Source organism: Crocodylus siamensis, chromosome 1 (genome assembly GCF_052110815.1).
Source record: "Crocodylus siamensis isolate JL-2025a chromosome 1, ASM5211081v1, whole genome shotgun sequence".
Classification (NCBI taxonomy): Eukaryota; Metazoa; Chordata; order Crocodylia; family Crocodylidae; genus Crocodylus; species Crocodylus siamensis.
The window spans coordinates 203769937-203793144 of record NC_143395.1 but is presented as its reverse complement, the minus strand read 5'-3'; the positions used below and the strand labels follow the sequence as shown (position 1 = coordinate 203793144).

At 48.2% G+C, this 23208-nt stretch overlaps 1 protein-coding gene across 1 annotated transcript in view; it reads left to right on the top strand.

The window, feature by feature from the left end:
* Positions 1 to 23208, top strand: part of GALM (galactose mutarotase) — a 38363-nt gene that overhangs the window by 1738 nt on the left and 13417 nt on the right. The window contains exons 2-4 of the mRNA XM_090052942.1: positions 6024 to 6178; positions 9981 to 10187; positions 12720 to 12801. Of these exons, the coding sequence (XP_089909068.1) occupies positions 6024 to 6178; positions 9981 to 10187; positions 12720 to 12801 (444 nt within the window). The remainder of the gene's footprint in view (positions 1 to 6023; positions 6179 to 9980; positions 10188 to 12719; positions 12802 to 23208) is intronic.

The following is a 23208-nucleotide window of genomic DNA, read 5'->3' as shown; positions in this document are numbered from 1 at the left end:
GCTGCATTAGTAAGAGTATTGCCAGTAGATCAAGGGGAAGTTATTGTTCCCCTGTATTCAGCACTGGTGAGGCCGCATCTGGAGTACAGTGTCCACTTTTGGGCCTCCCACTACAGAAAGGACGTGGACAAAATGGAGAGTCCAGTGGAGGGCAATGAAAATGGTTAGGTGGCTGAGGGAAATGACTTATGAGGAGAGGCTGAGGGAACTGGGCTTATTTAGTCTGGAGAAGAGAAGACTGAGGGGGATTTTAATAGCAGCCTTCTTCTACCTGAAGGCTGGTTCCAAAGGGGATGGAGCTAGACTGTTCTCAGTGGTAGCAGATGACATAACAAGTTGCAGAAAAGGAAGTATAGGTTAGATAATAGGAAAAACTTTCTCACTAGGAGAGTAGTAAGGGACTAGAACAGGTTACCCAGAGAAGTTGTAGAATCTCTGTCCTTAAAGATTTTTACAACCTGGGTAGGCAAAGCCTTGACTGGGGTAGTTTCATAGTTTCTAGGATCAGAAGGGACCTGAGCAGATCATCTAGTCCGACCCCCTGCCATGGCAGGAAAGATTACTGGGGTCAAACGACCCCAGCAAGATGAGCATCTCACCTCCTCTTAAACACCCCCAGGGTAGAAACCTGCACCACTTCTCTTGGAAGCTGGTTCCAGACCTTAGCCGCCCTGACCGTGAAGTAGCGCCTCCTGATATCTAACCTAAACCTACCCTCTGCCAGCTTGTGACTGTTATTCCTGGTCACTCCTGGCGGTGCTCAGGGGAACAGGGACTCCCCCAATGCCTGCTGATCCCCCCCCTGACTAGTTTATAACATGCCACTAGATCCCCCCTCAGCCTTCTCTTTTGGAGGCTGAACAGGTTCAGGTCCCGTAGCCTCTCCTCATACGGCCTGCTCTGCTGTCCCCTGATCTTACGAGTGGCCCTCCTCTGGACCCTCTCCATGCTGTCGACATCCCTCTTGAAGTGTGGCGCGCAGAACTGGACACAATACTCCAGCTGCGGCCTGACCAGTGTCGCACAGAGGGGGAGGATCACCTCCTTGGACCTGCTCGAGATGCATCTGTGGCTGGATGACAGGGTACGGTTGGCCTTCCTAACTGCCTCCCCACACTGCCGACCCATGTTCATCTTGGAGTCAGTGATGACCCCCAGATCCTTTTCCGCCTCCATGCTGACAAGAGGGGAGTTCCCTAACCTGTAGGTATGGTGCTGGTTGTTCCTCCCCAGGTGCATCACCTTGCACTTGTCTGTGTTCAAACCCATCCTATTCTCATCCGCCCACCCTTGTAACCTGTCTAGGTCTGATTGTAGCCTGTTGCATTCTTCCAGTGTGCCCACGTCCCCCCACATCTTAGTGTCATCAGCAAATTTGAACAGGGTGCTTTTTACCCCCTCATCCAAATCGCTGATGAAGATGTTGAACAGTGCGGGCCCGAGGACCGAGCCCTGCGGAACCCCACTGCCCATGTCCTTCCAGGTTGAGAAGGACCCATCCACTACCACCCTCTGGGTGCGGCCCTCCAGCCAGTTGGAGACCCATTTGACTGTGTGGGTGTCTACACCACAGCTCCCCAGTTTCTTAATAAGAACGGGGTGAGAGACAGTGTCAAAAGCCTTCCAGAAGTCCAGGAAGACTATGTCCACTGCTACCCCTGCATCTAATGATCTGGTGATCTGATGGTATAGTTCAGGTTGGACCTGTGTTGAGCAGGGGGTTGGACTAGATGACCTCCTGAGATCCTTCCAACCCTAATTTTCTATGATACTATGACTGTTGGGTTGGTGATATGGGAGGACCCCAGGCCTGAGCAGACTAGTGACATCTGAAGCTTGGTAGAAAAAAATGGACCTTAGCTTGCTGACAGGAATAGGTGACTATGTTAAAATATGGCAGCTCCAGTAGGATAACCTGCTTGATCCTTGGATAGTCAATTAAATGGGCCTTGTACAGACTAAACACTGATGTGAGTACCCAAAAGCAAGGCAGGCCTCCTTTGTCTGGCTGGGATATTGTTATTTTAATCAAAGTTAGATGCTGAAACTTTTGCACCCAGTGGAGGTTCCCGAAAGTTGCCCCACTCAGAAGGATGCCTTGTAGGGCTGCATGATAATGCCATGCCTGGACTAGCTGTGCTCACTGCCCCTTAAACCAGAACCAGCATAACTGCATTAGTGCAGCACTGTAGGTAGCTTGTTATATGAAAAATGGTGAATGCCTGTGGGGGGTCACTAGGGTTAGAAGAGACTGAAGGAGGAAGCTGCTGTTGGTTGGTTATGCACTTGAAGCTGCGGTCAGCTTTCTGTTCTGTCTTGGAAATACCCAAAGCAAGGAAGTTAGCTCTTTGACAGGGAATTGTAAAATGAGGTCTTTGTATTGGAGTTGTGACAATGTAAGGGATATGATTGCATACTCCCCAGTCTCTTTTTGGTTCTCAGGTGGTAATTGCTGCCTCATTCCTTTGTCTTGGCTTTTTCTTCCCCCATTACAGCTCAGAGAGCTGGAGAGCTTGAGGAAAGTTATAGGCACTGGTGATCTATAACCCCTTGGCAGTAGGGGTCTGGTCAGCTGTCTTATCTGGCCTTTCCTTTCCTTCTCCACTGAAAAGTAGCAGACAGAGGAAGTCATCCTCATCAAAGAGATGAACGCAGAGAGGGGAAGCACTTGCATCTCTTAGGAAGGAAGCAAATCTATGGAGGTGGGATTCTTATGTGACAGCACCCATCAGATGGGCTCTTTTTGGACCCTTCCTGAAGCAGGATGGTGCAGGTGGGTGGGAGGGGAGTATGGTAAGCTATTACAACTGCTGCCCTCCTAAGACAACTGTAGCGGAGGCCTGTGGGGCAGGGTGGTGATGTAGGGTCAGATAAGCATCTAAAGCTTTCTTCTCATGGAGACATGATGTTTGACCTCTGCAGGCAGAGGAGTAGGGCATCCACATACTTGTTTCTGGCCTCGGGGAGGTCCTGATACCTGTGTAGTTACTAGAGAATCAGGAGTGGTTTGAGATTGGATCCTGTTCTGTAAACAGGACCAACCTTGCCCCCCGATGGATAAGGAAACTTAATATCTTGAAAGTTGTTTTTCCTCCTCTTCCCAGTGGCAAGAGGTCTAAGGGGGCAAACTTGTCCTGCATTGTTTACTCAGGTTTTTAACAAGAATTACCAGAGGTGGCCAACCATTAGTCTGTGGCATCCTGATAGATGAGGGCTTTTAGAAATCTGGAAATTTCCTCACTGCCGTATAGTCATTTAGCATTCACCAGCTCTTTACCTGATTGGCACCTGCCACCAGAACCTAGGGCCCAAAATGTACTGAAGCAAATTTGAAGGTCAACACTTACAAGTGTTGAAGAGACTCTAAACTCCTGTTTCCAACATTATGGAAAGGCAGTTGTCTCTGAATAGTTCAAGGACATAGGGCACAATCCATTTTACAGTGGAAGCTCACTATCTCTCAATCCATGAAGTCTAATTGGACAAGAAGCGGCATTCTGCTTATGTAAAGCTTTGGCACCTTTGTAACAGCAGCAAAGTCCAGCTGAATAAAGCCTAATTCTCAGAGTTAGTAAAAAATTTAATTAGTTGTGTTGCCATGGCTCCTCGGCTCTGTTGAGCTATTTTGGGCTCCTCAGGATCTTCACAGTCCAAGCCAGGAGCAGCAATGTGGGTGGTTAGCATGGGCCTGCAGGCTAAATCAGGCATGCAAGACCAAGATGCAAGGGGCTGGAGTGTTGCAGGGCCTGGCTGAGCTGGTACGTGGCCCGATCCAGGCACATGGACCTGGGCCAGGACAGTGTGGGGCCCAGGCCAGGTATGCAGGGCCCAGCCCCTTGCACTGACCTCATGAAGTATCCAAGCTGTGGACCAGCCCTGTACCACTTTATTAGAGTCTCCTGCTGTGTTTTCCTTGTGTGTGCTTAGTTTGGTAGAAATGGATTTTGTTTTTTCAGCAAGTGCATGTGTCTGTGGGCAAACCCTGGTTGAGGTGAAAATGTAGGGTCAGTGAATGATGGTCTTTCTGAGAGTTTCAGAACTTTTATACGAATAGAGACTTTATTTTAGAAAAATGTTAACCTTCTCATAATTGTTTTCCTGAGCACATACAAGGACAAAAACAGGCAATATCCACATGCGAGCCCCATCGCTGTACTACCTTCTTGTGTCTAACACCAAAAATTAGCTCAAGTGCCAGTGAGTTCTAAGATTTTGCTTTTGGTTCTGTGGAACATGCCTTCTAGGAGCCATGCTTCTGTTCTGTAAGTGAGAAAAATTGTTGAAGAGACCTTCCCTTCCAAAATACCCTGAAAGGTAGGGGAAGGGGAGCTGGGTTGGGAGCCAAAGACCAGTGTGGAAGAAATCAAACTTTGTGTTGTGGTTGAATCAGAACTGACAGAGCCAGCTTTTTTTTTATTTAAGGCTGTACTGTGATCACAGGGAGAATTTCATACAGCAAGGGGAATCACCCACTTGTCTGTTTCAAAAGAATCCTCCTGCTCTATAAGTTTTCAAGCATATTTATACCTAAGACATAAAGAGAAAAAAAATACGAACTTGGAGAAACCAAAACAAGTTTACTTAATTGGACATCTGTGCACAGGGTAATAAGGCATGCAAGATTCCTTATCTCAGAACATGTGACTGAAATAAGCAGTATCAGCTCTTCTGGTCTTTGTCTGTTTTCCTAGTCAAGTAGGCCAGAAGCCCAACTAAATTTACTACTACACCAGGAATGAGTAGCATAACTAGAGATGGGTTACTGGGGTACCATCCCAGGATGCAAAAGCTGCTTGTTACACCTCTGCCATAAGCACAAATCTCTCTTGCCACCGGCAGCTTCTAATACTTCCCTGATGTTTAACAGCTCTTAATAGTAAAGCAAGTCCTTTTATATCCCTACCACAAAGGGAGGCAAACAGCATTGTGCCAGCCAGGTCTCCTATGGCTGCCCCATATCTGATCCCCTTGGCCACACTGCTGTGTATAAAAACAGCCTGCCCAAGCTGAATTATCCTAAGGACTTGTGAAGTTTCCATATACGGGGACTGTGTGGGGCCGGGGCTGCAAGCAGTAGCTAAAGCAATGGACTGGGACCCAGGAGAGCTGGCTCCCATCCTGCACTCCAGCTCGGACTTAATTTGGAGTCCTGAGAAAGCCACCTAGCCCAGTACTTCCTGTGTATGACCCTTGTTCTAAAGCAGTGGTTCTCACTTTTTTTTTCGCAGATCACTTGAAAATTGCTGAGGGTCTCGGTGGATCACTTAAACTTTTTTAGTTCTGCAAATTAAAGCACATAACTCATATTTTAATATCAGTAGTCTTACCTTTCTAATGCAATGAATGTGCCTGTTTTTTTTGAGCAAAGTTCTGCGAAGTTGGGTGTAATGTTTGTCAGCTTTAGCCTTAGGTCACCTTTCCGTGGATCACCTGAATGGAGCTTGTGGACCAGGGGTGGTCCGCATACCACAGTTTGAGAACCTCTGTTCTAAAGTCTTTGTCGAGAGCATCCTACTCTCAGGAAATCTAACAGGAAGGATGGTCTTGTGTTTATCTCACTGGGCTAGGACTTGTCATGGCTGTGTTGCGTGGGAAGTGTCCCTTGACTCTGTTTCCTGCCTTAATGACCCTTTTTACTGCAAAGGCAAATATTTTAAAGGGACTTAACCATTTCCTGGTTTTGCAAGGCATATGTTTTGGGACTGAAACACTCCTATTATTGAAGGCTGTGAGGAGAGCAGGGTTGTGCAAGAAGGCACTCATGGGCAGGCCCCTTCTGCTACAGAACCAGATGCCTCTGAGAAACCAAACCAGTAAATATTTTCAGACAGCTCCTGCATGTTGTTGCCCTCAGCTTCAAACAGGTTGCTCACCATAGCCAGGATGTTCCTTTCTGACATCTGCCACTCGCAGCCCTACCCTCTGAGCTGCTTCTGCCATGTGCTCCCTCTCTCGCTGCCCCCTCAGTACTCATGGTCAAGTGTGGATTTTATTTTTTAACAGTAATTCATTATTTTTGTCAGGCTATGTCAACAAACACCCCTACTTTGGAGCAGTCATTGGGCGTGTTGCCAACAGAATTGCTAAAGGGAAATTTATCCTGGAGGGAAAGGAGTATCAATTAGCCATCAACAATAAGCCCAACAGCCTGCATGGAGGAACAAAAGGATTTGACAAGGTAAAGCTGATGGTGAACAAACTATCCCCATTTTTTCAGCATACGGCACCCTGTTAAAGCAAGAGTTTTGTTTCATTTTATTATGTGTTTTTATTATAAGAAGTTTTACCTCTGAATCACTGACGTTCATGGACCGAAGCTCTGGGTTCCCTGAAATCTGATAGTCCTACCAATCTGTCTGTCTGATCACAGCAACATACTTTTCTCTGACAATGGATCACTCTGTTTTGTGCAGTTTTTAAAAGGCACCATTTGCATTGGGAGCTCTTGCTGCCAGTAAAATATTCCCCCAAGTAGGGTTATATGGCCTACCTGGCACTGGTTGGTAATTTTGTAACTAGGGCTGGACCTTGGAAAGTCACTTCTTTGTTGTACTGTGTCTTCCCCAACCTTTGGCTTTTCTTCATGGATGTAGGATGGAGGTTTTCCAGGGCTGGAGGCATCTCTATGTTTGCGAACTGTCCTGCACAACAGGACCCTGATTTGCATTAGGCAGCCTGGTGGCTTGTGTCTGTACATAGGTCAATTCCACTCTTTTTCCTGCCCAACAGTTTTTCAGCCTTGGTGTAATCTCTGATTCCTCCCTTTCCTTCTTCCCCTGGATTAATGGCACTGCTAAATCCTAATGGATTGTCTTCCAAAATCCAACAACTCTTAATCTGTACTCCCAAGAGCCTATTGCAGACCCTGGTTCTGTCTTTGAGGACTAGCAGCCTCTCTTTCTCCTGGTTGCACACCTCCTTTCTTCATTAAATTGCCTTGCATGCTGCTGGCAAACACTAGTGCACCATTGGTATCATATAAATTATAACAGTTAGAAAGCAGAGTGAAGATACACTTTACAGATTAACTAACTGAATCAGAGATGCATAATCTTTTGTGGGGAAGAACTCACTTTATTGGATGCCATGAAATGATATGCACATCCTTTCAAAACCTCAAGAAAGAAAGGACACAAAAACTTATGCATCTGTGATTTAGGCAGTCTATAAGGTACATCTCTACCCTGCTGTCTGCCTGACTTCAAACTAACAAGGCTACTTACCTCTCTCTACAGATTATAACAGCAGCTATTCTCTAGTTTCTGATTTCGTCTGTTAGGAACCAGGCTGAAGATCATGCTGGTTTTACAATAGGTTCTGGTTTTGAGGGTGGTGGGGGTGGTTTTAATACCATGAGATGTGTTTGATTGAATGCATTTGTAAAAACAAGTATCTGATTCGTGGCTTTCTGTGAGGTTTCACAGAATACGGTGTAGGACAGGGGTCAGCAACATTTTTGGTCACAGTGCCAAAAACACTTCAACCTAATTTATAAGATGTTGGCATGCCAGGGCAGACAGTAGAAGAGTCGTGAGGGACCCGATCCTTGTTGTAGAGGCACAACTGTGTCCCCCACGCTATACGCCCAGACGTATGTGTGCACTCATGACCAGCAACAAGCTGGGCCAGGACTCCTTAGACCTCTCTTCAGCTGTTTGCAGCCTCCCTGTACAGTTTTGCTTGTAGTGCTGGCTTTGATTTGATTGCCAAAACAACTGTTGTTTGAAAGGCAGCCTGCAAGGGATTGTTTTGTGCCTCTGTGATTCTCAAAGGTAGCTTGAAAGGTGTTTCAGAGAAGAGCTTGTTTTCCTTCAGAATATCTGGATTATAAAGTCTGAGCTTCCCTAGTTTTGCTGGAGGTTTTTCTCAAATATTTGTGACTTCTTATGCCATAAACTAAATCAGAGGTTCTTGAATTTTAACAAAGACACCCTTTCTCTAAAGCATTTTTTAGGCATTGAAGTCAAATAGATACCAACAAAGTCAGATACACATATATCATCTGCGTCTCTTCCTGAGTGCTTGCCTTCATTACAGTGTTGAGGGAAGAGGTGATTAGCTGTGTTAGTCTTGAAGTCAGGAAGAAGATAGGGCAGGGCAGCGTCTTGGATACTAAATGGTTCAGAGAGGCATGAGCTTTCATAAGTAACAACATACTTCACCAAAACCTTATTAGAATATTGTATCATGAGAACAGACACTTGGGAGCATTCAGGCTAAATAATTCAATGCTGATCAGAGTTGTGGGGTCAGTTTATACAAGAACAGAGTGTGTCAGCTGTTTGCTAACTTGTTGACACGATCTTGACCAAGATTTATTTTTATCTAGCTAACTGCAATGTTGCGGTCGGCGTGAAGCAATATAGCTCGTGTCTATAAGCATGCTTCTATTAACTGTAACAATTTTGGGGGGTTTTTTGAACTGCAGAAAATAGGGGACTGCATTGCAGATGCAAATGGTATAAATAGCTTTCATATATATTCTGTGAAACCGATGGAGCCTTTTACATTTGTAGACTTATTACTGGTTTTGTTTGCTGTACTATTGTTGAGGTTAGATACATCAGTTGTGGAACCACTGAAGTCATCAGCGAAGGCTGAGTTTCGAGCTCAGACTGATATGCTCCAAAATTTGCAACTTTGTACTGTGAACCTATTTTTAAGAACCAGTGTAGCTGTCCTTATTTTTTTAAATGCTTTATTTTGTCATTGTTGATGTTCCATAAAGATATGAGCAAATCTTACTCAGTCTCTCTCTTTTGAGGGCCTAATGGATTTAGTCAGTCTTTCATTATCTGTTCCGTTTCCAAAGATAGCCACCATACGTTCAGTAATGTTTTCTAGCACAAACGGGCCCCAGTCAATCCGGTTCTGACCTCTTGTCTTTCATCATGGAGGCCTCAGTTCTGCAAGCTGTTGGCAGGAATGAAACAGAAATTGATTTTGGAGGGGAGGATGGAGCATGAGTAGGGGGAAGGAAGAAGCCTTAATAGTGTTAATTTCAGGGAAATGTTGCCTTCAACTAGTTAAAGTAACCAATCACACACCAATATGCACTTACTTTTGGGCAGATCAGCAATAACAGAAAAACTTGGAGTATGAATATAATTTTTTCTGAGATAGGTAGTTAGCCATGTTAATCTAAAGTCAGTCAAAAGGCAGAGTAGGTATGCACCTTTATAGACCAACTAAATAAGATATATAGAGCGTGCACAAGCTTTCATGAGCTCAAGCTCATTTCATCATATGTTGTGAAACAATATAATTTGCTCTATCATTATAGGCTTTTGCAGTAGAATTCAAAAAACAATTCAAAATTTAAATGAAAGAGAACAATCAACCTGAGACATCACCTTTGTTGTCATGGGATGCTGCCAAAGCCTCTTAGAGGTAAATTTGTTGAAGTGACTAGTTATATTAATAAGGAAACATTAAAATGACTGAAAGACTTTTATGTGATACTCAAAAAGACAGAGGAATTCCATATGTTGTCCCAGAAAAGGCCATTTCATTAGAACTAATCAAAACTAGGGGCAGATAGCTGAAATTGAAAAACAAAAGCCAGAAAAACAGATTTTGGCCTTTAAGAGAGACAATTAAGAAAAAAGTAATAAGGCAGAGAAAGCACTGTCTGGGCTTCTTCAAAAAAACAAAGACGAAAGAAAAAAAAGGTGTGATTTATGTAGCACCTCAGTGCAACACGATATCCAGATGTTTGTGGTTCATAAATCATGTAGCTAAGAATTAGAAGTTCTCAATAAAGAAAGAAGTAGCACAGATCAGCAGGCTTTCCTTCCTGCATTAGATACAGCATGTAGCATTAGTGAAGGCTGTTACATTTACCTGTCACTGCAGCAGCAGGCAAAAAAACTGAGAGGTGTTTGCCTCTCAAACTGGAGCTGCACCAAATGTGCCACGTGTATTTCAGCAAGGATGGAGAGAAAACGAAAAAAAAAAAGTTCTGAAAATTGTTGTTTCAGGTTCTCTGGACCCCCAAGGTGCTGCCAAATGGTGTTCGCTTCTTCCGAATAAGTCCAGATAATGAGGAGGGATACCCTGGTGAACTGAAGGTTTGGGTGACATATACACTAGATGGTGGGGAATTAGCAATCAACTACAGAGCTCAAGCCAGCAAGACTACTCCAGTTAATTTGACAAACCATGCTTATTTCAATCTAGCAGGCCAGGTAAGCACTTTGTCTCAACATGCTTCAAAAAAACTCCCTAAATTGGTCTAACTGAACTAAATCCATTGTTATTCTCTACTTGGCAGTGGCAGTCTACATTGTTTGTTTACAGTATTAGGATGGCGAGGGAAGCCAAGAATGTGTGAAATGTGGTGCAGGATGATGGAGGAAGCCACGGGGCTACTCCTGATTATGGGTAGGCATTTCCCTGAATTGGATGGATTGTTGGACATTCATGGGAGCCATGTTCAAAGAGGGTTTCCTTGACCTATGAAAGAGGTATTCTTGTCATGCTCTGTTTAACAGTCTCAGTTGAGATCAAGGCCCCATTGCAGTAGGCACTGTATGTCCTTGCTCATTACCTAAATGGATGAGAGAGGTTGGGAGGGAAAGCAGGCACAGAGGGGGAAGCAACTTGTTCAAGATCACACAACAAGTCAGGGGCAGGGCCCAGGTCTCCTGTGTCCCATCTGAGGCCTCTGTCAACTGAGTTGCGTGGTCTTAATTCTTTGCTCTCATTACATTTGTAGCGAAGTAGTTAGCTGTGATATTAGTCTGAAGTTAAGTAGAAAGCAGGGCAGGGTGGCACTTTAGAGACTAACTCATTAGTTAAACCTTGTTGAGTTCATCTCTAAGGTGCTATACTGTCCTGCCTTCTGCCAGACTTCAGGGTAACATGGCTAACCACCTCTCTGTACTCACAGAAGGCAAATAAACCTTCCATCCCCTGCTACACAAGGGATGCAGGACCTGAAAGTATTGCCCAATTCTTACTCTTATGTCATGTCTACAGGGTAAACCCACCCTGCCTAGCAGCAATGCCCTTGGATGCTACAATGCTTCAGGCAAGCTGCCTCCTAAGCTGCAGGCAGTGTAGCCACATCTGTGTAGTGCTTTGGGCAGGCTTATTGGCACTGGTGAATGCCAAGCCCATTATCCCATCATCATGCTAATTACTTAGCCAGCCCACAGTGTGGCAGGCGCATGGCTACCCTGGCTTCCCATTCAATGAGCTTTAGTTCAAGTTCCCCCCACACCATTTTTAAGCATGAGGACACTGATCCCCTGGATGAGTTGACCATAGCTCTGTCCTGCTCCCCACCCTGGGTCCCATTCACCGTCCTGGCTGGGCAGTGTCTCCAACCCCTGCCCCACTTTCTTCCTCAACATGGAGGCCTTGATCTGTGCCCTTCTCACACCCCTTCCCCTCCACAGACTTACCTGCAGGGAGCTGCTGTCCACGCTGCCCGACTGCATTCCTGTAAATCTGTGCAATTACAGGAAGTCCAGGGGAGCCATGTTCTGTAAATCAGTTATCAGGTCAGTATTGGCCAATATGGCTGGTTAATAATTGGCTGTTGGTATCAGCCAATAAAATCTTTATCAGTGCACCCCTAGTTTGCAGCTCTGTTCATGTTCCCATTTGAGGTCAGTGGGTGTTCAGCCATTTATGCCAGCAGGAGCAGGGTGAGAACTATAAATACATGTGGTCCCCACTACACAAGATGGGGGAGGGAGATATTCCTTGCCTCCTACAGCCCTGCAGGTCTTTTGTCCACTACAACAGACTCTCAAGCACTGCACATAGCTTCCATTTCCCCTTGAGCAGCTTCCTAGAGGCCTTTTTTGGACCCCTTTTAGTGCCAAAATGGCTTCTAGTGCCTTTCATTTCTTACCTGCTCTCTGGAGTATATAAGTGGTACTTAAAAACTTGCCCCAGATCTTAAGTAATCAGTCTGAGTTACTTTCAGTATTCAGAGCATTTCCTGGAGTGCCTAGTTTCCATTTATTAGCATTGTGATCTTTTGAGGTGCTGTACAAACACAGTGTAAAAAGATGGTCCCACCCCAAAAAGTTTAGAGTGCTAGGAACCACCCTAAGTTTTTTGTCCAGCACCTTCTGTCATGGCAACTACACTGCTATGGGGAGACAAACCAAGGAACTGCAGTGTAGGGCAAAGAGGAAGGGTGCTGCAATTACCAAATTAGTACAATTGGCAAGTTGCTCAATATCCTGTCATGCAGTAATGGTTTGTAGCTACCAGTGGAAGATGCATCATGACCCTTCCATCATGACACAGCTGCAGAATTAGGGATCTTGGCTGTAGCTACATTCATCTAAGTACAAAGGCAGACAAACTCTTTGGGTAGAGGTGATATCTTTTATTAGACCAGCTAAATAATTGCAAAAGAGTTGTTCTTTGCAAGCTTTTGGACATACATGTCCTTTTTCAGGCAAAAAAAGAAATTGAAAATGGTGAGAGAAACTAAAGATAGTAAGAAATCTCTCAAGTATGAAAAAACCCCCCAATTTTTGGAAAGCTGTTCTGTGAGACTACAAATGAAGAGGAGTTACAGACACAAAAGCAGGTTGGTTACCTGGAGTTATCAGATGGCAGACAGGTTGTAGGAGGCCATAAACCTGATGGTAATATTTAGTCCAGGCTGTTGAATTTGGCTTCTTTCTTCTTCATGTTGTGAAATTTCCATTTCAAATGTTGCAGAATTAAGCTTTTCTCTTACTGTCTCATAGGGCTCACGTGATATCTATGACCACGAGGTTTCCATTGAAGCAGACTCTTACCTGCCTGTGGATGACACTTGTATCCCCACCGGTTGGTGATGTTACCATTTGCTTTTTATTGAGATTTCCCTGACCAGAATCGGGCTCTTCAGTGGAGGGAGGAGAGGGGATTATTAAAAGGTCTCATGGAATAAGGCGCCCCAGTGCCATGGAAATTCAGTGTGATTTGGGTGCTGTGGAATCCCAGCTGCCTTCAGTGGGGGGATGGAAGGATGCGGGGGCTAGATCATAATGCTCTGTTGGCTGGAGAAAGCTGATGCTTCCATGTGGTAAAGAAAGTATTTCTTGAATTAAGTGAAGTTCCTTATCTCGTTAACAAACTGTAGTGATAGGGTACGAGCAGGGCTCTGCACCTATATCTTTGTAGTGCTGTTTGCATGAGGCAGCTCCACATTTTGAATTGAACTTACTTTTGCCTCTCCTGAAACTTGCTGAAGGGAGATTTCCAAAAGTCATGTTTTGACTGGCTAGTTTGGTCCTGTGTATAGCACTTTGGTACTTTTGGCAGTGGCAGCTGCCCCACAGGTCATAGAGGCTGGACCTGGCATTGTACATTGTATAGCTATGTCTAGAGGGCTTGTGTGCCTCACTTGTGAAAACAGCACAGAGTGAGGGCAACATATTGCCCAGCCTGGTGCCAGAGATGCATGTACATGCAGAAAATTACCATATTTATCCAAATCCAATATACCCTGAATGTAATTAGATTCTATACATGGAAACTGTATGAATGTGTTTCTAATTTTGCCATGTATAGAATCTAATTATTGGAGGGTCATCTTAAATTTATTGTCCGTCCCCTCCACACTGCTGCAGGGGGACAAGTGATGGTGGGATAGTGAGGGGCTGCATGACCCCTGCCACTTGCCTCCCACATCTTGCCCCCGAAGCCTGTCCTAACCCCACCACTTGCCCTCCCTGAGCCTGCCGTCCCTCCCCCTCACCACTTCCCTTTCCTTTGCTGTACAGGCTCTGGCTCTGCTTCAACCTGGGGCACAGAGCACGGCCTGAGCCTGACCTGGTGGTAGCATCTGTGGCTGGAGCTACAGCAGCTTCCTGTCTCGTCTCTGCCCCCACCCACCCCCCAACTCATACTCAAATCCAAGACAAGGGGCTTTTTTTCTCCATGGTAAATAGAGGGGAGGGGAGGGGAGGGGAGGGGGGGGCCACACCTCATCTTGTATTTGAATAAGTATGGTATATGGGTATTTGTTCACTGGGGGACATTTTTTGTATTTTTCATAAGAGGAAGCAAGCTGAGTGGTTAGTTTTGCTACAATGGCAAAATGAAGTGGCTTTGGCTGCTCAGATACTGGGAATTTCAACTAGGAAATTCCAAAAATTGATGTCTGTTTTTAATTCTGTCATTCTCAAAAGGCAAGGGAAGGCATGTGCAAACCACTGACATGGACCTGCCACTTCCCTTAATGGGTATTGTGCATAGATGAAACATAGGGTAAGTAATGTCTACAGAGCATCCTAGCTGCATTGTGAGCATCTGCTCTTCAGCTGCAGAGTGCTTCCTTTGTGCTTTCAGCATTCCAAGGGAGATTCAGTTACAGATTAGTCAGTGTGGGGATCTCTATATTGCCCTAACCCTGTCAGATCTGCCTCCTTCCTCCAACTCAGGCACACACGTTATTGTCAAATGAGCAGCTTCCCTTAAACTTCAAAACTGTGGTCTTCGTTCCTTTTCCCATTTGTTTCCACCAGCAGTGTCCAATAATGTCTGTATCAGTCACGCTTTTGAATCAGAATCTTCCACATGATCTTAAAGTCTTGTCATTCCTGTGATACGCTAAGTTCTGGCTGGGCCATTTATGTCTAAAAATACTACATTGTGGGAATCTCTCTTTTTGTTCTCAGTGTTTTGTTCTGCATAACACAGCTAGCAAATGCATTCAACCCCAGAGAAACCTCAGTGGAGCCAGACTGATTTGAGTTTTCCTGGGTTTGCACTGGTTTATGCTGGTGGAGAAGCTGGCTGGGAATCTCCTTCATTTCATAGTAATTTCATAATTCTAAGCAAAGGGATTTTTCAAATGATGAGAAGCTCCAAACAGCTTCTGAAGCAACGTTAAGGCCCTGAGTTAAACTTCAGAGCAGCCCAGACTCCTCTGAAGTGCCAGGTGCCACAGTAGGACATGTGGGTTTTTCCTCTTTGAAATGTGGCTGATTGAGGATTGGCAGCTGAGCACAGTGGAAACCACCACAGCACACCTCAGCCTCACCTCAGAAAGTGGTGGGAGGCAGTGAGAGCTCATTTAAATTTAAAAAAATGGTGGGTGCTGTTCACACATGGGATGAATATTATGTGCTATGGCAGGCATGGGGAGAGCAGAAGATTAATTCTTTAAGGTTCTCCCCATTCTTTGCAGATGTCTCCCTTATCAAGGGCCCCTAGATCAGTGTTGGTCTCTCTGGAGTGATCACAGACACAAACTCATGTCTCCCAGTCACTTCTTGGCTTCTGGAAGGCTCAGATCAAGTGTAGCAGCTTCTTAACCTGGCAGGGGAAATACCTTGTATCTGTGTCCAAGAAGGCAGTTTTCCTGAACCGCTTCGCAAGAGAACTGCTCTTCTGCCGTGGTTCAGTACCCGCCGAGGTGTAGCGGCTTTAAGCCCAGTTTATGGAAATGGGAGTCTCCTCCCCTACTTGCTCCAAGGGCTTTACGGCTGAGGGCAAGCGAAACTCGGGGGGGTATCCGAACCGCGAGCCTCCGTGTTTGGCCTGCAAGTAGGCTGCCTGCCAAAGGTTTTGGGAACATCTGAAGCCCTAGATGTAGATGGAAGATGTTTGCCAGTAGTAGGGCCACTTATGGTTCTGGACTCATGGATTTGGAAGTAGTTTTGGCTAATTTAGCCACGGACACAAATTTAAAAAAAAAAACAACCCATATTTCCCAGTCCTGCGCGGCAGTTCAGGAAAACTGCCTTCTTGGACACAGATACATGGTATTTCCCCTGCCTGGTTAAGAAGCCACTACGCTTGATCTGAGCCTTCAAGAGGCTGAGTTTTAAAGTTGTTGCTTCTCTGGGTTGAGGAGAAGGGCGGGGAGTAAATTCAAATGGGCTTGGTCTGCACCTTCTTTGTTCCTGCTTCAAAGTCCAGCCAAGGCCCACCTGGAAGGGATTCAAAGCTCAGGAAGAGTAGGAAAGCTGCTCTGCTGTGAGCAGCCTGGAGGCTGATGGCAGGGAAAAGGAGAGGGGAAGGTTGCAGAGTGCTTATGAATGTGTGAGGAGGAAATAATCTGAGCTTGGGAGAGTTGTGGAGGAGTGTGGTGTGGGAAGGATCCATTTAAATCGGTGCCTTTTGTCCCATTTTGCATTTGTCCCCTTCAACTGATTTCCTCCTGCCAACTGCACTCCCATTAGTTGTTCCACTTTGGTATGTTGTTTGGCTAAGCAGGAGGATGCACAATGCTTAGGTCCCTTTGCTTAAGCAATTATATAACTTAACTTATTTAACTTATTTAGAAAACAAGGGGTGACACCTTGATCTGTTGGAGGATTTTTCCCCCCTTGTGATTTGTGCTGTTGGAATGCATATGCCTGGTATGTGATAGTTGCTCTCTGTCTGTTAATATCCCTTCCGTGTGCTGCAAACAGAAAGAAAAATGCAGGTTTCTCAAAACATGTCTTGCATTTAAAACAGATGAGCTAAACAAAGGATGTATTATCTGTAGCTAGTGATTTAACTGATTGTTTCTGCTCACCACATTTTCTAAATGGCAGAACTAAGATTTTGTTCTCACACACCACATTTGTATTCATCGACTCAAAGAGGAAAAGGAGCTTCTTTTTCACCTCCTGTTTGTTTTCCTGCTGGTTGGGGAACTAAACCAGCTGAATGAGATACAACGACCAGAGTCACTCCCTCCACCCAGAGAAGAGATCTGTGCTATGGCTCAGCACTTTGTTCCACTCTGGCTGTCCCAGGTGCCCAGTCAGTTAGTTCAGGGCCACACACAGGCATGGGTAAACCGGGCAGCTGCCCAGGGCCTGGACAGAAAGGATGGCCCCAAAATGGTAATTTGTTGATTATTATTATCATTGTCTCCAGCAAAGGGGGCCCAATACTAAATGTTTTCCCAGGGCCACCAGGAGTCTAGGTACAGTGCTGAGTTAGTTTTGCCAGCTCAGTATTTTGATCTTTAAAACTTGCAGCAAACAGGTCCTCATCAGACTTTATTAATCTTGTTTTTATTTCATTTAAATGATGTCAATAGGTTATGCATAGGCAACATACACTTCCAAAGTTAATATAAGGTGTTACTGTTTCCATTTTATTTTTAAGCATTTTTTTAAAGCGTCCTTCCTTAATTTAAATTTTAAGTATTGGATGAAGATGGAAAAATATTTATAATCATTAATTTTTTTTGTGCTTCCCCTTGCTTCCCACTGAGCTGCAAGGAATGGAAAGGCGAAGGGAAGAGTAAGTGGTCAACTCTGGGATCTGACATATATGAAGGGGGAATGCTATGTAATTTTCATGTGCATGTGTAAGGGAGTGGGGAGTGAACTGAGTGGAAAAGCAGGAAGAGATATCTTTTGTGTGTGCATGAGCATGTCCATTGGCTTATCCAGGAGCGGGTAGAAGATGAAGTGTCTGTCTCCAAGGGGTGTACCTGGGGGTGGTGCATTTTGCTTCCGGTAAGTGTAGCTTAGCAGAGTTCTGCTGGAGCCGTTAGTTTTTAGTCACTTTATGTTTTCAGAAGCTTGCATTGCCCTGCTCCTTCCGGCTCCTTTGTGGGTAAGTTGCATCACCTTGCACTTCGGGAAGTGGGCGTAAGCAAAGATGAGATAAAGTGGAATCTACGATACTTCACCTCATGTTAGTACCCTTGGATTTTAGGCTTCAGATCTGCAGGAGACTTCTGCATGTGCCCAAGTGTAAAGCAGTGCTTCCCTGTTGGCTTTAGGAACCAAACCAGTCAGTGGGACCTCAGACATGCAAAACATGAAGGTGTGTGTTGAAGCACCTTGCTGAGTTTGTGGTGTTGCAGTGGCTGCTCATGAGTTCGGATTAATGCCTATTCTTGAAAGTTAGCTATTGCTTGGGTGTTTATTACTGGTAACATCTTGATTGCACTGTGGCTGCCATGCCTGCTTTTCTGTATCTGCTTGCCTTTTACTGTTTGGGTCAGTGTGTCTGTGAAGGCAACAAGCCTACCTGAGCACTCCGTGCTCACATTGTGTTTCCAAAGCAGTTTTCCTTGTTGTGATGCACACAGACACCTAATGGAAACCGGGGCCATTTTTTTCAAAGCAACTCCCCTCCTTCTGTTGTACTAAATGCAGCAGTGCAGTCAGTACAGAGAGGATCAAAAGCTCTGGTGCTGTGCAATATTCAAGATAAAGAGAGAGCCTAAAGGGTGGCAAAGAAGTGGCGCAGAGACTCCGTCAAGCGTGAAATGGTAATGGGCAGGAGTGGGAGGGGGGCTATCTGTCTGGAGGAGGTCAGGAGTACGCGCAGAGGGGAGCCTGTACAGGCAGCAGGTGTGATACTTTCTGCTTCCTGCTGTGGGGAGAGATGAAGCGAAAACCCGTCGGGCTCCAAGGGACTGTTTTGGCAGTACTGCTGAACTGGAGGCCCTGGTTTCCCTCCTGCTCTGCAGCCAGTTTGTACTGGGGCAGGAACTGTCAGATAAACCCAGGAGGTTGTGCTATACACTGCGCTCCCTTCTGCCCCTGGTAGTGCTGCAGCTCCTGTTGTAGAGGACCTTGATGGATCTTGGGGAAGTGGGCCCTGTGCAGCCCTTTAGGAAGAGGGGACCTTGTTCTCAGGAACAAGGTCATAGAATCAGTGAGTGGGAAGGGACCTAGACAGATCATCGAGTCCGACCCCCTGCCATGGGCAGGAAGGAGCACTGGGGGTGGCAGGGGTCATAAGACCACAGCCAGGTGCCTATCCAGTTTCCTCTTGAAGATCTCCAGGGAAGGTGAGAGCACCACCTCTCTGGGAAGCCTATTCCAGGCTCTGGCTACCTTTACAGTGAAGTAGTTCTTCCTAATATCTAACTTAAACCTATCCTCCCTCAGCTTGTGGCCATTGTTCCTGGTGACCCCAAGGGGGGCCCTGGTGAACAGACTTTCCCTGAGTCACTGCTGCTGGCCCCTGATAAGGTTGTAGGCAGCCACAAGATCCCCCTTCAGTCTCCTCTTGCGGAGACTGAAGAGATTCAGGTCCCTCAGCCTCTTCTCATAGGGCTGGCCACAGAGGCCCCCAACCAAACAAGTGGCCTCCTCTGGACCCTCTCCAGGTTCTCCACGTCCTTCTTGAAGTGCGGCGCCTTCTCCCCACCCGAGCTGGAGTCATTATCAGTCTCCACGTTTTCCTTGCATGCTTTAGTCCTCATGTGTTCAGTCCTCATGTACCATGATTATCAATCCATTCAGACATCCCTTTTTTGTTACAGAGGGCCTGATTCTGCCTCTGTCACCCAGCATCATGTCCAGCAGTGCAAGGGGGCATAAACTGCCCTTTCCCTTTAAGAACTGTCACTTCTCTCCCCTTTAACCACATGGACACCCATCTCTGGCAATCTGTATAGAAGGGCTGACCCCGTAGCTGCCTCTCCCGTACTGTGGGTCCCAGGGGCTCCAAGTTCCTTGCTCATTGTCTACCCCAGCATCCCACCCACTGCATAAATACTGGCCAGAAGCTTGCAGTGCTGAAGATTCTGCAGTAACATGTAGTTTCATGCAACCACAGCACAGTCACACGCATAGACCAGCCTGTGCTCATATTCATTTTGTGACCTGTGTATTGACAGTGCTTGGCTGGTAAGGTCTGAGATGGTGTATGGAGATGGAAAATGCTGATGTTACTGTGGCCAGGAGGGAAGTAAGTCTACAGCATCGACAGACGCATCAGCACCTTCAGGGGCTCAGAAACCACTGCGGAGTGCATTTACAGTTATGGCTTGTCTTTGTTCTGATGACTGTATGGTTTCTAGAATAACCAGCTGCAGCAGGATTGGAGGAGTCCAAACTGGCCTCAGCTTTCCTCCGTTTCCCTGATCAGTTTGTTGTGTTCAGTAGGTCCCAGAATATAAGAAGTAGGGGGCACCCACTGAAATTAGCAGGGGGCAGATGTAAAACAAACAAGAGGAAGTACTATTTTTAAACACCACATAATTTATGAATCTCGCTGCCATGGGAAGTTATAGAGAAAGAGAGTTATAGCAGGTTCAAAAAGAGACTAGACAAATTCATAGAGGATGAGTTCATTGGGAGCTAATTAATGGAACAGTCAAGGATATCCACTGACATCCCTAAACCAATAAGGGTTGATGCTAGGGAGGGCATGACTAGAGAAGTGATTGGCAACCGTATTAGGCTCTAGGCTGGAGTAACCCAGTTCAGGTCAGAGACAGGCAGATGGGCAGGTGCTTTTCCCCATGACAGCATGGGAAAGTGATTTGCTACTGAAGCTCCCCTCCCTTGAATGCTGCCAAACCCCACATCTGGGGGCCAAATGAAATAGCGCTGCAAGCCAGATTCAGCCCATAAGCCATTGGTTGCTGACTCCTGCTCTAAAGCATTTACTTCTTGCCACTGTTGGAGACAGGATACTGTGCTAGATGGACCATTGGTTTAATCCAGGGGTCGGCAAGCTATGGCATGCGTGCCAAACGTGGCATGCAGCATGGTTTTTATTGGCACGTAGGGTGCTTCCCGCCCCAAGGGGTGGGAAGAGGCGTGCCCAGATTGAGCAGCACATGGCTGCACGCAAACAGCCTTGTGCTGCTGCCAACCCCTGCGTTAGACTGGCCACCGCTGGACCCCAGCCCCGGAACACCAACCCCAGCCAGGTAAGAGCACCTGGCCCCAACCCTAGCCTGGCACTGGCACCGGGCCAGGGGGCATCCCCACCCCAATGGCCCCGGCCCCAACGCTGTGCTGCTGGCTGGCAAGCCCCAGCCGGCACCACCGCCACCATGGGCCCTGTCCCCAGGCTGGGCTACGTGCTGCCAGCGGGCCGGCTGCAGCTGGCACCATTGCCGCTGTGGGCCCCAGCCCAGTCCCACCATCGGACCAGGTCTGTCAGCAGTGTTGGGATGGGGCCGGGGCCCCAGCCCCATCCTGGTGCTGTTGGCAGGCCTGGCCGTGTACTGCTGGCAGGCCTGGCCTTGGCTGGCACTGCCGTTGCCCACCCCAGCCCAGCGCCGCGGGGCCATCTGCAGTGCCAGGATGAGGCTGAGGCCCGGGCCCATCTCCACACTGCCAATGGCCCTGGCCACGCGCTGCTGGTGGGCTTGACCTGGGCCCTGGCCGGTACCCCCACTGGCGCTGCTGGGCTGGGGCTATCAGCAGCGCTGGGATGAGGCTGGGGCCCCATCCTGGTGCTGCGGGTGGGCCCGGCCCCAGCCACATGCTGCCAGCTGGCTGGGCCCTGCCTAACACCTCCACTGCCTGCTCCAGCCCAGCGCCACTGCTAGGCTGGGGCCATCTGCAGTGCCAGGATGAGGCCAGGTCCCAGGCCTGCGGACATGCGCAGGATGCAGACTCATCCTGGTGCTGCAGACGGCCCTGGCTCCAGCCATGTGTTGCTGCCGGCAGTCCTAGCCCCAGTCCTCACCACTGGCCCCAGCCCAAGCCATTGGCAGTGTCAGGATGGGGCTGGGGCCTGTGCAGGCCCCAGCACTGCAGACAGCCCCAGCCACAGCGGTGGTGCCAGCTGGCAGCGGGCCTGGCGCCAGCCCTCACCACGACTGCAGACCCCAGCACAGTGCCACTGCCAGATTGGGGCCGTTGGCAGTGTTGGGATGGGGCCAGGGCCTACATGGGGCCGGGGCCATAGACCTGTGTGGGACCCAGCCCCATCTCAGAGCAGCTGAAGGCCCTGGCCATGTACTGCTGGTGGACCCCGGCCCTGCGCAGGCCCAGCACCAGCTGGCATCACCACTGCCATGGGTCCCAGCCCTGCATGGCCCCAGACCCAGCCCAGTGCCGCTGCTGGCCCCATCCTGGTGCTAGTGACAGCCCGCCTGGAGCCCCAGCCCTGTGCTGCTGCAGGCCCCAGCCTGGTGCTGCCAGCAGGCCCTGGCCCCAGCTCCAGCTGCAGCCCCATGCTGCCTACGGCCAGGCCTCAGCCCCCTGTTGCCTGTGGGTCCCGGCCCTAGCCCCATGCTGCCGGGTGGCCCTGGCCTTACAGCCCCGGCCCCGGTGGGCCCCGGCCCCAGCCCCACGGTGCCCACAGCCCTGGCCCTAAAGGGTGCAGTGCCAGCATCTGCTGTCTTTCCAGAGTCCAGGGCAGGGAGACAGCCAGGGCCAGGATGGGGAGGCAGCAGTTCTTTGCAACCTCCCAGCTGCAGCCGACCCAGGTTCGTGGTAGCTGCTGATAGCCATGGAGCCTGGACTGCTCCCAGCAGCCAGCTGGTAGGAGGGAACCCTGCTGCAAGCAGTCTGGGCTCCATGGCTATCAGCAGCTACCCAGAACCTGAGCCGGCTGCAGCCGGGAGTCCACAGACAGCTGCTGCCTCCCAGCCCTGGGCTCTGGGGAGACAGCAGATACTGGCAATGCTCCCCACTGTCCTGCTCTTGCCACTGCTTCTGCAGAGCAGCATGTAAAACCTGGCACAGTGGGGGATGCAGAAAGCTGCCTGTCGCTCCGAGCTCCCCACTGCCCTGGCCACAATTATTCTGCAGGTGTGGGCAGCAGGGAGGGGCTCAACCCTGTGTACTGCCCACGCTGCTCCCGTGCACACAGGGGAAGTGGGACCTAGGCAATGCGGAGCTTGCAGCAGCAGATAGCTTCCCTGTGCGGTCATTTTGTATGCTGCCACTCTGGGTAGCACACGCTGTGCTCCAGAGGGCCCAGGGGAGGACAGCAGGGCCAGGAATGCAGCGTGTGTTAGGGCAGCACAGCAAGGAGCATTGCCGGTATCTGCTTCCTCCCCAGAGCCTGGGGCTGGGGCTGGGAGGCAGCTAGGGCCGGGGCAGGGAGGCAGCAGCTGTTTGCAGTTTCCTGGCTGCAGCTGGTCCAGCTGCTGATAGTCACGGAGCCTGGGCTGGGAGGCAAGGGGCAGCAGGCCTGGGGGTGGGGGCAGCAAGGGTATGAGCAGGGTTGGGGGGCAGGGGCTTTGGGTGGGGGCAAGGGGCACAAGCAGGGCATCCTGCCACGTACCCCCTACCCTCATTTTGTTTTTTCTGGCATGCCAGCACTCCAGCACCTTCCAAGGTAGGCATTGTGAGTTTTTCGGCACTCCAGCCAAAAAAACGTTGCCTACCCTGGTCTAATTCAATATAACACTTTGTATGCTGTATTTGTTCTGTTCCACCATGAGGGCATGGTACACTGCAGACTAAGAGCTCAACAGAAACCACAAGGAGAAGGGGGGTGCCCTGGCCTGGTTTTATTGCCACATTGCTGGGTTAGGCTGAAGCAAGGTGGAGGAGGTAATTGAGACATGTTCAGGAGGCTGGGATTTGT